The sequence below is a fragment of the Nymphalis io genome, chromosome 6 (assembly GCF_905147045.1).
Source record: "Nymphalis io chromosome 6, ilAglIoxx1.1, whole genome shotgun sequence".
NCBI classification, from domain to species: domain Eukaryota; kingdom Metazoa; phylum Arthropoda; class Insecta; order Lepidoptera; family Nymphalidae; genus Nymphalis; species Nymphalis io.
Window position 1 is genome coordinate 8,119,553 of NC_065893.1, and position 19,926 is coordinate 8,139,478.

The following is a 19,926-nucleotide window of genomic DNA, read 5'->3' on the forward strand; positions in this document are numbered from 1 at the left end:
AGGTTCAGGTATTATGCCAGACATTTGGGAGCGATCCTACGTGGTGTCTGTCTTCAAGTCAACGAGGCGACAGGCATAACGTTAAAAACTATAAGCCACAAACATACAAATTGACTACTGCTGCTAAATTGTTTGAGAATATTGTGTATTTATCCTAATCTTAGGCCATTTTTTATAAGTCAGAAGCATTGGTTTTTCGACAATTTCTTTTGAAATGGATGAGGGCTATGAGTTAGATGTCATGTATAATGTCCTCCAGATCGATTTCGGCCACGGCGGTCAATCTCAAGATGCGATGTGACGGTAACCCGACACGACCGGAAAGAGTTCAGGCGCAGGACCAACGGCTTTACGTGCTTTCCGAGGCACTGGATTGTACACGCTTCCAACTTCCAGACTCCGGGATGCTACTGAGAATTATCTGACAGAAAAACCCAATAACTTTTTATTGGCCCGATCTGGGAATTGAACCCAGGACCTCCGAGTCTGCAGCCTTACATCTAGCCCCTAGACCAACGAGGCAGTCAACGTCAGGCAAAAGTGAGGAAAAATGTCATGTATACCGGCTATTCGAAGGTTTTTGACAAGATTCCGCATGCGCTATGAATAAAGAAACTAAAAAAAAGCCAGTATACATGGCGATCTACTTCGAGGGCTTTGTTCCTATATGGAAAACCGTAGCCAAACAGTAACAGTTAAAGGGCATGTTTCGTCTTTTTTATCTATCTCTTTTAGTGTTCCCCAAGGCTTGCACTTTGGTCATCTTCTTTTTAATGTATTTATAAACTATATAAAAAAACTTTTGAGAATATAAATATTTTTCTCTATGATGATATGTAACGAAACGCTCTGACTGCTCACTCCTTCACAACAATTGAAATAAATTATATAAGTACTGAATATTTAAATAAATTATAAGACAATAGCTCGAGTTACCGAGGTGCGACACTTGGGTATTTACATTGATAGCAAATTAAGTCTCAAATTAATTTGATTACGGCTACAGCATTCCTAATGCTAGGCTTTATTTTAAGAGTTTGGAGAGATTAAAAAAACGTTAGCACCATCATTCTTATGTATAATTGCTTTGTAAGATTTAGAATACTGCATTTAAATTAACCGTATGGAATCCAGTTTATAAATCACTTTAATTATTACGTGCTTAAATCGCAAGTCTCTGCTGCATTATCAACATATTCTGTATATTCCACCTTTAGAATGTCGTCGATTGGATGAGAGATCAAATATTTTCATTTGATTTAATCCGTAATTTTGTTGATTCGTCTTATCTACTGCGTAACGTTATGTTTAGATGTCCCATAATTAATACGCACTGTCAAACCCTTTTTTACATACCAAAAACTATGCCCAGAACTCTTTTATTCTCAGAGCTTATAAAATGTACACTAAATATTTTCTTAATTTAATTTTGCTACGTGTATAAAACAATTAGTAAGAAAATAAATTTAATATTAGTAAATTGTATAGAATTCGTAAATTGTACGCATGATTAAATTGTATGCATGATTGTATTGTTATATATTTAAAAAGATTTTATTAATGTGTGCTTTTTTTGCTCTCTAATGTATTGTTTATTATTGGAAACTTTATTGATTTATGTATTTGTAGTATTCATTTAATTATTTGTGTTATTATAGTATTGTTTTGTTTCCTAAAGTATAAATAAATATGTTTAATTTCGATTCGAGATTGAATTATATTAATTTCATAAATTTCTTAAATAAATAAATTCCGATTTGCACCGTAAGCAAACCGCGAGATACTGCTTGATTAGCGAAGCGTCGCTTAGTTCGCATAAGGTGACCGTTATGTTGAGTCTTGAGCATTCACATTGGACTAGGTTATCAGTGAAATATTATATACCTTACGTTAATGGAATATACATATATTATTACTTAGGCATTCCCTAGAACCACTTTTTATTGATATTAAAAATAATGTTTTGTAAATTTTTTGTAGTAATTAACTTAATTAGTATTAATTTATTAATAGAAAATTAAGTAAATTAAGTAAATAATTTGATACACTTTATGTGATTTCTTCCGACTTTCTCACTACATTGATTGTGATTTTATTATTAATACCTTTATTATATTTATTTAATTTAAAAAAATGTCTTAGAAATGATTGGGTTGTTTGATTTGTTAGCTTTATTTCGTTTAATTGACAAGTCGAACCATCTCAACACACAGAGTGTTCAGTTATATTTAACGTAATACACTAGCACCTCCGTAGCAATTACGTCCACTGAAAATTAAATAATATATATTACTACGGTTTATGCATAATTAATTACGACATGATCGTATAATTTTAAAAACGTATAATGACTATGGTTGAAGATGAAAGGCTGTAGCGTAGTCACACACACACGCACAATAGTCTTTTAAAATTGATTAAGCTTGAATCTACGTCTTAAAGTTTGAGTTGTGTGTTTATAGTCAGAATCTTGCCTTATTTATACATAGATATAGCAAAATAAAAGGAATAAAAGTAAGTGTCGTAGAAATTAATATAGTTAAGTGCTTTCGATATTTACGCGCGAATGCGCTCTTTTCATATTCTCAACAGCTGTAATATACAACTTAAGATAACAAAAATAGTTTTCTCAATAATTCTACATAGCAATATTTTTCCAATATATTATTAAGATACATCATATCTTTATTTATCTTTCCAGGTATATAGGTTTTCAATTGCCGAAGGGTACTATCGGATATCGGATTTGCGTATTCAAGTATTAAGAGCCCGCTCGTTCAAAAATATTGAATAAAGAAAAAGAAACGCCTTTCACTTTCTTTGATTTATATATTTTTAAACACACGTGTGTAATGTGAAAGTGAATATTCGAGAATTGCTTCTCGACCGTCCATTTCACAATTATTGCCTACCAGTTAAAGCTATTGATTGTCCGAAACACCGGCAGTTGACTTTCCCGTTTGCGCTATATGAAATCATAGCACCGTATATTTTATACGTAATCGTTATTGACCAATATGGAATATTGAATGCACGATCATTACATATTTTAGAGTAAATAGAGATTTTTTTAAACTATTCATTTAAAATGTTGTAACGTAAACATACATAGATTCTAAATTTCTCCTTCTCTTTTTTATATTCATTTTTTATATTCTATAGCATTATATTCAAGAACAGGTATTGGAACAGCTTTGAATAAGCTATAAATATTTTTGCTCAAACGAGTTCACTTTCGCATATTTTAACGAGTTTTTCCTATTGTTTTTTATTTATAAAATGACCATTGACCATTTCTATACAACTTCTGGACAAAATTAAAAATTATATATTCAAATTGGTAGCGACAGTAAAATAACTTTATAAAATGATGTAGCACCTTCAAACACAAACACTAAGTAATGGAATAATGAAATAATATAAGCTTAGGTCGGCTCAGATACGTTGTGACCCGTAAGCGAACTTTTATTTGTTTTTATTTATCTTTGGAAAGTGTCTTTTAGTTTAATTACTCTATGTAGTATAATACTGAAAGCCAATAATCATAATTGTTATTATTACAAGTAACAGTCTATAAATGTCCCATGGCTGGACTAAGGCCTCCTCTCCGTTTGGAGGAGAAGGTTTGGAGCTTAGTCCACCACGTTGTTCCATGCGGGTACACGTGACAAATGACAGGCAAAAAGCGTGACTTACTACAAGCAAGATTCTTCATCATGTTTATCTTTACCACTAACCACAATTTAAACACATGAAAATCAAGGTTGCTTACCCGGGCTTAAATCAGGAACTCGGAATTATCGGGTAAGATTATATCGGCTTTTCACTGTGCGACACAAACGCAAAATGTTAACAGTGCTTTATCAGAATGCCGTACTCTGTTACACTACGAATTACTCTTATTTACTTTACAGGTAAGATCTTTTGAGAATTACAATTAAAATAAAAATTCATTAGATTGCAAAATAAATACTTTCACGGAAATTAAAATACATAGGACTTTCTTAAAAATGTTTTATAATCTGGATTTCATGATGAGATAGCTGTAGTTTAAATACAATGAAATTATAAGAAAAGAACTTAATTGCGTCTAAATGCTGGCTTAACTATTCTTTTTATCCATTTTAAAGAAAAGGATCTGATTCCGCTACGTTAGCATTTTATGGATTTACCCATCTCTTTCCGAGACCCTTTCCCGAGATTTGTAGATTTTCTTATGTTTTTTTCATAGTAGAGCACGACTTAATCGAACATAACGACCCATCTATGCTCTCATCTATGCACAGATCGTCTGCTTAATTTTATTACAACATTATCTTCTTTTTTTATAGAATAGAACGGGGACGGGCGAACCACCAAAGAATAGAATAGAATGGGGTCACCAACGCCCATAGACATTGGCATTGTAAGAAACGTTAACCATCGCTTACATAACTAATGCGCCACCAACCTTGAGGCTTAAGATTTTGTCCCTTGTGCCTGTAATTACACTGGCTTACTCACCCTTCAAACCAGAACACAATAATACCAAGTACTGCTGTTTTGCGGTAGAATATCTGATGAGTGTGTGGTATTTACCCCAGGCGAGTATTTACCCCTAGTATTTACCCCTTGCACAAAGCCCTACCACCAATATAAACAACCTAACAAGATTGATATAAAGTTCATGTTATGAAAATGTATTGGTATTATTTTTTTTAAATTGACAACGCTTAGTACATTCAACAAGTCCCTGACATTCTGCTTAGTCCATAAGCCGTCAAACTTTATTTATTCTCACCCGCGATTTGGCGATTGAGTAACAGTTATTTTCAATAAAATCTATAACGTCAACAAAATTGTCACATTGTTATTCTGCAAATTAAAATAAATTATTTTACCAGTACGATATATATTCCTGGGAGGCAATATTTAAAATTATTATAGCTTACTGCGGTTTTAAATTATTACTTTTTGTCTCGATATAAGTGAAATAAACGTATTTATTCGTACGCTTTCGAATTGGTGGCATGCTTCCAACTGTACTATTTATTGCACTGGATTATTATTGTCTACATATGTACAGGAGCTTAGCCATAACATTCAGACCTTTCGATGCACATAAAACGGATTCGTGAACTTAAACACTAAAGTAAAAACAAATTACAATTATATAATATTTTAGAAGAAAAATGTAATTTTATTATGTGAAACTTGGAACTCAATGAATAAAATTATTGATTTTATAATAAAGCGCTTCAGTCACATTTATTGCAATTGCTGATAATATGAAGTGCTGTAACAGTGAATCGGCCTTAAAGCTAAAAGTCATTGGTAGGTAAATTCTTTTTTTTATTTACTCAGCTTAATACAGTTTAAACATAACACTAAACATTTGGTTATGACTTCATTTAATCAGTATTTTTTGGCAATTGTCATATATAAGAGATATATTTAATTACTTATGTTACAGTGTTTTGCTAGTTTGTCATAATTACGACTGTATGTTGACCTGCTTTGTCTTCTCAATTTCTTGATAATATATGAAGATTATTGCTTGAAAAAAAACGGTTACTCCTCAGTTAAATTGTTTAGCGACCATTTGTAACGGCAACATTATTATACGTTATGTATACTAACAAAGTCAAATTAATTTATTTGACAGCTATTAATATTCAGGACGAAGTAATCTAGAATCCCGTTGTAACCTGTCCATGTATGTTTTATAACGGAAACCATTGACACACATTCTTTATGGTTATAAGAACAACTTATAATATTCAAGCAATGTATAGCGATAAAATATTAATCGCTTATCAATGCACATTAATTGTAGGTAAAATCTATCTCGAAAATTTTCGCATTATTATGGCATAAAAAAATATTACCACAACTTTGAATTTTTGTTATTAGTACGTTTTCGTTAATTCATACCAAATACCTTCCTTATCGAGATTTGAAAAACCAACCCTCAAACTTCGGTTAAGATCAGTTGCTTTTCTTTAAATAAATCTAATGTTAAAAATGCATTTACCTCTCATATTTGTTACGAATAAAGGTTAATATATAAAATTTATCTTAAAATTAAAAGTTTTATAAAAAAGTACTCTTTTTTGTCAATACACATTTCATTTTACTGTATGTTATTAAATGAAATTATCTTCATACCGGTTCAGTAGGCGTAGTTGTGAAAATTTTATCGCATTTGCCCAGCATCAATTTAAAAGCGTGAGAGACTACAAACATTTCAAAACGTTCATTCAGTGCGCAATAATATAGAATAAGGAGGTCACTTTTAAGCAAGCTTCTCATTATGACAATGGTCAATTAAAACTTACCTCTCGCCCTAACTCTGCAATCTAACTGTATTTGGGAAAAACAACAATTAAAACACATGTACTTATACTTTATATCGTTTAACGATCTATGGGAGCTTATATTTTTTTTATTAATTTAATAGGAACGCTGTTCCTATATAAAAATTGCGATATAGTTTGTTTAGATGCTTTCTACTGAAGATACAATTTTGTGTAGATTTGCCATGAACGTCCATACGTCCTCAAATGTCCTCTTGAAAAAAGTGTTCCATGAATATTGATGAAAAATATACTATCATATTTATTCACACCATAAACAGACATTACTAAGCAAAGACTTATTTTAATAAAAACATGAAGTACTCTAGTAACTTAGAATTTAACTGTTTTTAGTTTTTCTTTATAGATATTTTGTATAATATATTAAAATCAAAACAATCAATCAACAGCCAATCGTTGTCAACTGGTGAACATAGGCCCCTCCCAAGGTGCGCCAAAGCTCCCAGTCCTCCGCCTTAAATATTAAAATATGCAATGAAAATAAGATTACATTTTATAAAAGATGAAAAAGTTACGTTTCTTTTGTAAGTCTGATGATATAATCGATTTCTTTAGGAACTCCATGATAATATTAGAAAGTCCGATGAGCAAACGATGTCAGATAGAACATTATAATAATTTATATGAATGGAAAAAATATAACACAATAGTTTAAATAGTGATTCTTAGTTTATAGCGGCCTGAAAATTTTGATATTTGTATGCATTATCTTCTACTAAAAACGCTTCGAAATACTTGTGAATTTCTTCTTATTAAATAATTATTATTAGGAAAAAAATTAACTTACTTACTTTATAAAGCATTAATTTGTTTAATTATTTGAATAAATATTTAAATGAAAGACTTAAAAAAAAATTAAAAGAATTAAAATAAAAAATTTTTGAGCGCCATACCACGCGAAACTGTAAAGCGTGACCTGTACCCATTGTAGATCATATTTTTTAAATTAAGTGAAATAAATATAAGCAAACTCAATCAATATAATTAATTTTATTTAAAATACTGGCCTAATGTTCTTAAAAAATACAAAAGCAAACACATAAAGCTAATACACAACCATATAAGAACCAATAGCGCTTAACGCGACTTTACAGTTACATTTAAAAAAAAACTTCCAAAAACACATGTTTTGCTATATATATAGTATAAAGTATGTTTGTTATTGAAAAAATAAATTATTTCTTTTTATTTTTAAAACAGTAAACCACTACAAGATGTAGGAAATGACAGTAACGAAGAACTTCCTAATGATTTGTCGTATCTCTCTTACGTGCCCTCGTGGCCTCCTCTCACGACGTCTGAGAATCGCTCCCATTGTCTCAATGATGGGCTTCTACATTATTTTATAATGTTATAACTAGATCTTTCTGAAATTACTTTCATTGTACTGATAATATTTGAACATTTAAGTTGTCCTGTTAATATCTGTTACTAACATAGCTGTATTTAAGCATTATACTAAAGGTATTATGTAATAGCTTATATTATTACCGTATCTGTGGAGCATAATAAACTCCTAATCTTCTTCTTAAGTTGAAAGGAGGCCTTTGCCCAATTGCCAGATATTTACGGGCTAATAATTTTGTATTACATTAAAAAATATAAAATTATAATAAAAAAATCTAGGAAAAATACTTTAAGACCATAAAAATAACAATCTGACAGCTTTAAAGCTTAATAATTTGCCAATTAAGATCGAAGAGATGAGCTGTAGCGTTACTTTCGTTGCAGCTAAAATGATAAATTAATCCATCTGATATTAAATTCCACTACTCAATGTGGATGCTTTGTTTTTCATTATCAATGAGTAATTAATGTCGTTTTAATTTTTATAATCATTTTCGCAACTATTTTAACAATATTTGACCCAATTTCATTGCATTAAATGCACGTTCACACTATACATACATATTTGAATGTTTTCTACATATTTTATTGATCTTACAACAGTTCAATTATAGTATCAATATAATCGCAATTTAATGATCTTTATCTATAAAAGCATAATATATTAACTACGAAAACGTTAAAAGTTACCTAATAACATTGCCCCATCCGTTCATAAATATTACTGGATACGTCCGTTTCCCTTCTTACAACATAATTCAAATAATTGTGAGAAAATCTATATAATTATCAATTATTATAAAAGTATTTAAGCCCTAGTGATAAATGGTATAAAGATGATTATATGTCAGTATTTCCTGTGTTTTCTCTATTGCTTTAAAAAATTAAAATAATAGTCAAACTACTTGTAAATAAACTAAATTGTCTGTAGTTACGCTTCTTAAATTGAAGGTTGCGGAATCTTGAAGGATAAATCTTATTTATAAAGGTTTTTTTTTTTTACATACGAATAAAGTATTGTTCTGAGTCTCACGTTATTGAAATAAAAATATGCGATTTTAAAACCGGCTTGAACAGCATGATATCACCCGAGTGACGATGTTGAAAGTCCGTCGAGCAAACGTTAATGCAATAAAGACATACTTAAGAAATAAAACGCGGCTAAAAGTTGAAAAAAATACATCAAATACTAGTTCATAGTAATCGAATTAAGTTTTAACATACATATTATGTAGATTAATTAACTAATTAATTATTTTTTATACCTATTGACTACACAACTATCGATTTCTGTAACACACAAACTAAGAACCATAACTACTAAATATTTGTAAAGCACGTAACAGTCCGAGCACAGTATATTTAGTAACTTCTCTCGTTCCAATTTGGGTAAGCCACCTAATGAATTCAGCTTCTTTAAAAGCCCATTAGCAACGTACGTGACTGCAAAATACCAGCAAATATTTTAGTTTCCGTGTAAATTTGCCCAGACCCTACGAGCTATCATTTGAAAAGAGCGATTAATTGCTTGTTATAAAGATTAATAAAGGTAAGTGTTACACATTTCGCAAATTATGTAGACTTTTAAACACATTAATTTTGGACGATTTTCAGACAAAAGTAATTTCCGTACTTTAATGTTTGTTACATTAATGTAAGTTTGTAAAGTTACTTCAATCATGGTGTGCTGTTAATATAAAAACTCATTATAATAATTAGTTATTCTTTTTATTTTATAATTTTTAAATTATATTAACTATAAAATAACATTTACAAAGGTTTAATTTTACATGAATATGAACGTAATTTAAAATTAAAACTATTTATGTTATTGTTAAAAAGCATAATCATACTTACATACTTCATTATCTTATTTATATAATATTATATATTTAAACATTTGTTCGAAAACAAATTCAAATAATTTGCCACCGTTATGTTAAATTAATAAACCATTTAATTAGTTAACCGTGTCACTATGACGCCAAGTTCGAATTGAAACTAATTACCTACTATCAGTTAAGCCAAGTTAGCGAATATTCAATAATAGTTCAAAAGAAGTGAAAACGACTTTTTTAAATAAATACACAAATAAGTATATGACTTTCTAAATAATAATAAGCAAATAACAATTATTTGTTATATATTGTATTTTTATAAATATCATTAATTACTTTAAATGCTAACCAAAACTAATTAATTGTATGTTCGAAACACCCAAACTTCGCGCCAAAAGTAATATTACTCTTCTGTAACAAAAGATGATGAGACAAGATGAAAAATATGGAGAAACCGAAAAAACACCAAAAACACCAAGGTTAGACTTTTGCGCACACTGGTATTCCCCATTTTCCTATATGCTTCTGAGACGAAGTTGAAAAGATAAAGATAGACGCTCTAGAAATGTGGTGCAGACAAGAATGCTTCGAGTATCGTGGACTGAGTTCAGAACCAATAACTCTATACTCGAAGAACATCAAGCAGCGCCTTAGAACTACAGTACTACAAAAGAAGCGGTGACTCCATAGAACGCCTTGTAGTTCAAGGCAGAGTTGAAGGCATTAAATCTTACGGTCGAGCGCCTATACGATGGACTGACCAAATCAGATCTGCGGTGAGCGAAACATAGGAGTATTAGGATGACAGCTGATAGAGGGAGATGGCGAAACATCCTACAGAAAGTAACATCAGCTACTACTTCACGACGACCACGACCGCTCTGCCAAGAGCATATCGACTTATAACAAATGTTAACAAATGTTAATTGAATTAAAAAATTTAAATCTTTTCTTAATTTTTGTTTAGAGAGAGTTGCATAAAAATAGGTTAAGGCGCTTTTAGGTGTACAAAATTATAGTAAAAATAATAATAATCAATTAAAATCTACATTTTAAAACACGTTTTGATGCGAATATCGCAAAGAACCGATCGTGGGGTCCCCCGAACGCACTTTTTTTTTAATTTCTTACTCTGTCGTTTCATTCAATCTTTTTTTCTTATATTTCTCTCAACTATCCTTATTTCATATTTACTTTCATTTTGACATATGTTTATAATCAAGAATAAATAACAATAATATGAATATTCTACCGCATCTATAAACAAGCATTCATTTAATTTTAAAAAATGCTCAAAATAATAAATTCCTCGCTCATTTCTCAGGCATCGGCTGGTGATTTAATATAAAAATGTATGAATAAATATGTAGTATACATACGTGTTCAGGATAAAATGACGCGTAACGAATTTTATAGCAGAATTTATATGAAATCTTTGACTACTCAAGAGTCATTTCACAAAAAACTAATTAAACTTCAACATAAAATTATTATTACAAATAAGAAGACTATATGATATGCTTACAAATGATTAATTAAACAATTAACAAAATTATTGATTGCTGAATCTTGTATGAAAATTAAACAGAAATACGATTTTTAAGATTTTAAAAATTCAATTTAAGAGCAAGTACCAACTGAGTTTCTTACCGCTTCTACTCAGTGGAATTTACAATACAGGACGGATTAAAAATATTTTGATTTGTTTTATGTTTTATTATCTTTTTTTTTCAAATAGTCATTTTTTTTCCAGATTCACGATGTTGATAAGGTGTCGGGCGGCACTAGGTGTCGCCTTGTTCTTATGCCTAGTTTCATCGACGTTGACTGAGGTGAGTTTGAATTTACTAAATTAATAAATATTGCGTGCCTTATATTATTTATATTCTGTGGTATTCACAAGTAAGATTCATTTTTTACGTTAACCAAATAAAAACTCATTACTATTAAATTATTTTTTTCTTATTTTAAAGATACAAAACAAATTTGACCCTTAAAGTATTATGTTTTATAACATCATTGAAATACGTCAAAATAAACGACAAAACTATCAAATATTAAATGAAAAATTATGCAAAAGTTTGATGGTCCTGACCCAAAACTTTTACCTTTATGTGTGGAATGTATCCTAAAGTAATTAATTAAATGCTTTTAAACACTTCATGACTTACACGTACAAATAAGTATAAATAAAAAAAATACTTTTTAAAAGTGTATAAATCACGTTTAATTCATTAAAATAACCAAATTAAAATTGCTATTAGCTAATATTAACTATTAACTGTAATAGCTTCATTTTACAAATAATTTATTTAAAATAATATAATATTATATTCTAAGCTATTTGACGACCTATCTTAGTTGACCATATAAATGAATCACATAAAACAAGAAAGGACAAGCTTTTGTAAAGTAAATCCGCTTATCTAACAACAAAAAATTTTTATTTGACAATTTAAAAAAAAGCAATATTATTTCGTTGTTTTACAAAAGTAGTGACAATGAGCCATTACAGTTTATTATATGCCGACATTTTAAATGAGAACTGAACTATTGTTAAGCTGCGTACTTTAATAGTCTGGCTGGTATTACCCGTGTAATTAAAACTGTTAAATTTATAGTCACTGCTAGTCATGAAATAAACGGGGATTTAAAAAAAAATTAAGCACACCAATCGTGTAATTTATTTTAATAATTTCGACAGTCGCTTACAAAAATATGGACGGAAATAAGTTTTTATATCACACTTCATTTTCACCGATTTACGTGAAAAATTATTTAAAGCCTGTATTATAATACTAAAATATGAAGATAATTTTTTATTTATTACTACTTTCTTTTAATTTGACGTATTTTGATGTATTGAATCTGTCGCAAATATTTTTAATGCACAAATATTTGTATTTATCTTTATATAAATAGATTGAAATTATTTGCTATTTCGAGGTCGCTCACTAAGAACAAACATAGTTACCTAAGATAGATCTAAATCTAAACAACTTTCATCCTATTGAGGCTGATGCAAATTGGCGACTACGTAATTTAACTTGTTAAACAAACATGGCTTGGTGCGAGTGGGCACTTTCGACATTATTTGATTTAGTAAAAGCAAAAATGTTAGCCGCATATTTTTCAACGGTCGTATGTACAGTGTCAATATCAAACTTTTTTTTAATTATGCAATGTATCCCATCACGCAATATTGTTATGATTTCACACAAAGTCCTTGTCTTACGAGGGTGTAATTTTCCGTGTTGATCAGTTTTGGATATTTTTAATTTGTTAATTAATTAATTAAGTAATATTTTAGACGAGATCGCGTCACTACGCAGATTGTACAATTACATAGACTTGCAAATTCCACGAAACAAAGTTATTCGTGCGATTTATTTCTAGGAATATTCACTTACTTACACTTACTCACTGTTATTGATGACAAGTACAAATTAATCAAATATATATATATATATATATATATATAATGTTATAAATCGACAATTTTAAATCGATTGTATTATTAAGCGTAAATAGCGCAATAGGTCTAGCGACGTAAAACTAAAGTCTTAAGTGACCAAAGAGTAGTATTCAAAGTTAAAATATATCGTCATATAAAATTTTAATTTGTAATTTTTTGTTTCCGATTGTTATGGTATTCATCCGCGAATAGATAATAAAAAATACGTTGCAATTCTGAATGTGAGTATAATCGTAAAGCCCAGATGTGTTGAAAAATGAGCTTCCATATCGAACAATTTAAATAGTTACGATACGGGCGTCGGGCAATGTATGATAATGTAATATTATGAATCGGTTTGTTAATAATGAAAATTTGTGTTTAGCTTGCCCTTTAATATTAATTTAAATAATGGCTGGTTCTTTTTTTCTGAATCTATTTCCGGTTGACGATTGATTGCATAATGGTTGCGGCGGTGAGCATACTATATAGCTTTTTAGCTACAAAATAATGATAATAATGTGGGTGGTACTAGTCATCCCTGCGAAAACCCTGCGAAATAAAAATGACATGTTTTCCAAAAAATATATTAAGAATACTAAAAATAGTTGTTTTTTTTTTAAATAAGCTTAATTCAATTATCAATTCGCAAATCACGAACTTTACATTTTGACAGTAAATATAAATAATTTATTCATTTATTTTAATTAAAATCGGAAGCTAACGGGTATACAACATTACTAAATAACTAAAATATCATTAACAGTTGAATTTTGTGTATCACACTTTCAGGTTAACTCAGCAAGCATAAAAGTAAACTTAAAATCTACTACTACTTATGCTTATTATAACAAACAACAATACAGAGGTTTAAAATACACAATAATACTAATTTGATACAATTGATATAGCTATCAACATAAAACGTTAAAAAAGAACACCTTATTTAATCGCTTAAATAAAAAAACAAAATAGCGAAAAAATTATAACATACAATGAAACTTGTACTGAGCAATTGAAACGTTCTTAAAACAATAGCATTATACATTCAATCCAATTAGTTTGTTCCGTAACATTTGTTAGGTTTCAATATATCTGAATGCGGTCACGGGTGGCGGGCGGCCTCGATCTCACTTTCCCTGTTTGGCAAGCCGGTCTAAATGCTTGATATCACGACTTCCATATTTATTGTCAAAGGAACAACATTTTTTTATTCAAAATAAGTAAGTTGACCGGCAAATGCGCTACCTGATAGTCTGGGGTCACCCATCAATGAGGTCGCCCATTGACATTTACATTGTAAGAAACATTAACCATCCCTTACATCATCACCAATCTTGGAAACTAAGGTGTTATGTATCTGTCTGAACCGAACCGAAATACAACAATTGTTTGGCGATAGCAAGTGATACCTACAAATGCGGGCTTGTAAAAAGTTCCACCACCAAGTATCAATAAAAATAATGACAATAATTCCCAACATGTAAAATAACTCAAATATTTATAAAGTAGAGAAATAATAATATGAGACTTCAAATTATAAATTTTAATAAAAACTACACTGTACTCTTTAAGCTTTGTGTGTTAAATAAGTAAAATCTACTAAAATTAAAACCTAAGCTCCTACATTTTACAATTTGTATACAAATGAAAATTCTATAGTATGTTGCAAAATATTAATTCATAAATATTTTTTCAGGGCAACCTCTTCACCTGTCCGAATGGTAAGTTGATTTATAAATACATTTTCATTAAGTCGGTATACACTAATATTAGCGCATAATATTTGACAATGTACGTTAATTGTGAAACTTGAAAGATTCATACGAAACACCAGCTATTGTAAAATTGTACCATGTTGTGTTATATTACTTTTTAATTATTATTGGACTTATAGTTGTGAACGTGCTAGAATCATGTGCTTAAATTGTAAATATAATTCAAAAAATTTCGCGAGGAAACTCGTCATGTGTCTGGTATAAGTTCAACAATCTGATGAAGTTACTGTTGAACCGGCTTTATATGACTTATTTCGTAGGATTCCAAACTACATTAGTATAATGAATCATGAAACTCAACTGCTTTTGCTTATTTTCGTACCTTTCATTCAAAAGCACTTATTAATTTAGAAACTAGTTCCATAAACTGAAACATTTCTTGTATTATAATTTACTACGCGAGGTAGCTTTTATTCTTGTTTTGAATCGCTTTAATTAAATACCATGGTTGGTACTCGCCAGTCTGTAATGTTCTTTAAATACTTATTAATTCCATTTGTAGAAAAGATTCATCCATTCATCAAGATCCATTTGTAGAAATTTTATTTTAATTTAAATAAAGGCAACCCTACGACATAATAAATAAAAATAATCTACAATAAAAATATTATCAAAGCATACGCTTAGACAATTAAATGCAATACAATAATACTTTCGCAAAAGCATATAAATAAGTTTAACAAAATTCTTATTAGTAGCCATCTACGCCTCGCGATATCAGCTGTATCAATTCAAGATTGTAATAATAAATGTCTGATTCAATATCGGTATATTGATTGACATATTCACTATTAGCGTTCCGCTCTTTAGAGGTAATCAAGCCACTTACTTATCCCAATGAACGAACTTACGAATTACGCGATCAATCATAAATTATTATCTAACTAAATAATATACCCTTGGCTATTATACATGACTAAAAAAAACTTTAACATTTGCATCCTTATAAAATATTTCATTTTACTATTCCTTTAATTCTGTTATATTACGTCACTAAAATGGAAATATGAGCTGCTTAGAAAATCATAAAACGTTCAAATATTAAACGACAGAGACTTATAATATCAAAGGAAATAGAATTTCACTTGTTCATCAGAATTGTATCAAGAGTGTCAATTTTCAGACGCAACCCAACGCTTACTCCTTTGATCAGAAATTCTACGGTTTAGTTCACATCTCACTCGAGCGCTTAAATTCAGATGTGAAGATCTAATTATATATCAAATGCAAGTTACTGGTTTAAAATGCATGCTACGTTATTATATATTTTTTTAAATGGATGTTGGTGATATACCAATGTATACCATACATTGTACCATATGTTAAAATTTATAGGCTTCGACACTGTTTGACCGATCATCAAGTTGGCACATACATGTATTGAATCATGAAGGTTATTGTACTATCAACCTGGTACCATTTAAGCACTTATAATATTTTAGCACAAGTTTAATCAGATAGTTTACTAACAAAATTAAAAAAACATTGCATTTTAATGCATGTCAGGCATTACCTTGTCGAATATAAAAATAAATGTTAATTCATACGATTACAACATGATAGTTCTTGGCTCTTACATTTCAAAGTAATTGCTTCATAAGAATTATTTTTTTACAACTTTTTAACCAACTTAACCCATCTGATTTAAATTTAACCTTCCTTATGAATGAGTTTTATACCTTGCCACACAAGGCATTTGTTTCTACATATCTATAATAAAATTCATCAGATATTACTAACTTCGTCGATTTTTTATTAAAAGACAGTGCCCGAAAATCTATAGAACTTTGCCTCACCCGAAAAGTTTAGCGAGCAAGCATGACATATGCATTTAGCATTTTATTGTAGCTTTTTTTTAATTATAAACAAATTTAAATCTTAATGTCTTTAGAACTTGCATTTTTTGTATTTGGAAATCTAAGAACAATATGATGAAAAAATGATATTTAAATTATTATTTTTTAAACAGCACTAGGTTAATATTTGATGCCGTGTAACGATACATTTCTATCTTAGGCGGATTCGGCTACGAGAGTAATTAAATAACTCAGAACATACCTGTTGCAAAACTTTCTATTTTACGAGAAGTGTTTGCGTCGAATATTGAAACGAAGACACGGCATTGTTAAGCACCCTGTTGATGCACAGGCAATATCGGAAATAATAATTAAAAATTTTGAGAATTACAATCAAAAGTAAAAATCGTCGGCATGTTAAAACAGTTATTATTTAATTGTTTATTTATATAAGAAACACAATCTGCATATTCACAAAATTTACAATAAAAAATTACGACAATAGTAGTCTAGTATAGTCCCGAACACCAAAATATTGCACATCTACCTTTGAAAAGAAACAATTGACTAGTTTCGGCTTCATAGAGCTTTATCTGTGTCGCACACTACCTATGTGATGTTTCTCAGTAGGCATGGATTATGGGATAACGGTTTTGAATATGGGATATCGCATCTATATATTGGATTGAGTCTATGGTACTCTGAAACCGAATCAGGTACTAGAAGATGTCAGATTTTAATGTTTTTAACCTTGATTATAGCCAATATAAAAAAATATATTATGTGTTTTATCGCATATAATGTATTGGTTTTTAGTTTTGTGTTTATTTATGAGCATTGTTAAATGAGTTAATATTCATTTATTATTAGATATGTTGCTTTTCTGATTTTGAAAATTAGTGAAATGAATTTTCCTTCATACTTTGTTTTTTTGAAACCCGAAAGCATGTGCTTGGAACTTCAAGACAGATTTAACATAATAGTTAATAATAACATACTGACAAAATCGAGCGTAAAAGGAAACACAAACTATACATACATATATCTAAATATGTATCAAGCGATTGATTTTTTTATTATCATTGTCATTATTGACATTTTGCAAAACGGAACGTTTGGTATTTCAGCATATTGACAATAATAAATTAATTTCGTCCATCAATTACGCTTCGATACATAAAGCGCTACTTCAAAAAAATAAAATCGTTATTTTTAACATATTACTACATGCAAATACTTATTTAAAACATGGCTTTGTGCAGGCCCGTCTGGGTGAGTACCACCCACTAATTAGATATTCTGCCTCTAAACAGCAATACTAAGTATGGAATGGTTATTATTTCTTATATCGCCAATGTCTATGGGCGGTGGTGATTACTTGCTATCAGGTGTCCTATTTGCTCGCCCGCCTGCCTATAACATAAAAAAATCTATATATTATATTCAGGTACAAAATTTATCCATCAAACAGTCATCTTGTACCCGTACAAAGAAATGCATCAACTTTCGCTTGCAAAGCAGGAATGAAGCGAGGGTCAAATAAATTCCTTTTTTCTATAGCTTTTTTATTGTTTTTTTACAGAATCACTATTTATTATTAAAGGTTCCTTTTTTATTAATTTACATGTATTGTCCACGATGCATCACGCTGGTTTTAATTATTTGTAAGTTTTATAGTTGTGAATTATTGTAATAACTGCTGATAAACCAAATAAATATAAAAAAATAAATTGGTTAAGATTGCCGCCGATATTTTTTTCAACTGTAGTTATTGAATAATAATGTGATATATAAGCATAATATATATACGTTGTACTGAAGTAATTTTACAAAACATACCTAAAGGTATAATTACGTCATCGTTATCAAAATGTTATTAAAATGGAACAGTAATAATGACTGTCGCTAATTAATTAAAGCGTGTGTGTAAACATGCTCTTATTTTGCTAACCATAGACAGACAGTCTGTCGAGACAAAATAAATTACGCGGGTCGCCGGGCATAGCGATCTTCATCAACCGCATAATAGATGTAAGGAAATTGCCTCTTGCAAATGTTAGGTACATTACACTACACACTACACTAGTTACACGTACATAAGCGTAATATGACAAGGATTGAGAACGAGATCCTGTAAACGAAGCTCCAACTAAATAAAGTTCTAAATAAAGCACTAGCACAACGTCAAACAACTTCCAAGAGTAGAAAAGTTTTGTTTAAGGTAAAAGGCAAGGATGCCTACTCATCTCATGTCAGCTTTGATTACTGATAAACTTTTACATCATGATTACAGTTTACAGATGGTCAATGATTCTAATAAAATTACATACATGTATGCGTCTTCTAAACATATAAAGATAAGCTTACAACAGTAGCCCTCAAAGGATTTTTTCAACGTTTAAGGTTTTATATATAATTGCATTTCTAAGCTTTATATTATTTTTTATTTAAACATAGTTAATTTGAATCTTCTTAAAGTTGTCTCCTAATGTTCAATTCAAAAACAAATTTTCAAAAAAACAGATAATTTCAACTGTAATGGTGCATTGTGCAGTTTCTCGCCATCTTGTAAACTGACTGTATAGACTTTTGTGTTTGCTTGGACATACTCCAATAAATCTGACATCTGTCAAAAGATATTACTTAGATTAAATTGAATATTATAATTTTAAAGTTCATATGAAATGTCATAGACAATACATATAAAGATAAATTTATATATATATAAATATTTAGAAACAATAGAAAATTTAAGTTTGGAGCAGCGTGGTGGAATAAGCTCCAAACCTTCTCCTCAAAAGGGAGAGGAGGCCTTAGCCCAGCAGTGGGACATTAACAGGCTGTTACTGTTACTGTTACTGAAAATTTATGGTCTCAGCTGGAATACTATGTAGCCGCCAGAAACGTGGGTAAGAATTTAACTACAGTAAAAATTATTGACTGAAAAAGTAAATCGGAGCTGAAGAATGAAAAAATGTTTGCGATCACGCGATCAAATGTAAAAATAAATATCGAATTTTTCGAAATTCAACACGATTTAGACAATTAGACTGACAGTCTTGTAATAAATACAGCTCATTGTGTCAATGATATTGACCTCATTGAGAGTACACGTAGTAAAAAGAAAGAATTAGAATAATTTGAGAATTTAAATGATTAAAAGTTTTTATTACAATGTGTCATTTTAACAATAGGTATAATAGTGTTTGTTATGACTACTATATCATTAACTTTAAAAAAAAATTATTAACATGATACAAAAATGATCTTTTTATTTTATTTTTCCATAATCTTAAGACAGAACTTATAGAAAGAATTGCTGTTTTTTATTCAATTACACAGAAACTCATAACTGTT

At 29.7% G+C, this 19,926-nt stretch overlaps 1 protein-coding gene across 3 annotated transcripts in view; it reads left to right on the plus strand.

The window, feature by feature from the left end:
• The window catches only part of LOC126768854 (sushi, von Willebrand factor type A, EGF and pentraxin domain-containing protein 1), a 63,110-nt gene that overhangs the window by 16,839 nt on the left and 26,345 nt on the right, over positions 1-19,926 (plus strand). For all 3 annotated transcript variants that reach the window (XM_050487205.1, XM_050487204.1, XM_050487207.1), the window contains exons 2-3: positions 11,295-11,373; positions 14,695-14,719. In XM_050487205.1, the coding sequence (XP_050343162.1) occupies positions 11,302-11,373; positions 14,695-14,719 (97 nt within the window). In that variant the 5' untranslated portion in view covers positions 11,295-11,301. The remainder of the gene's footprint in view (positions 1-11,294; positions 11,374-14,694; positions 14,720-19,926) is intronic.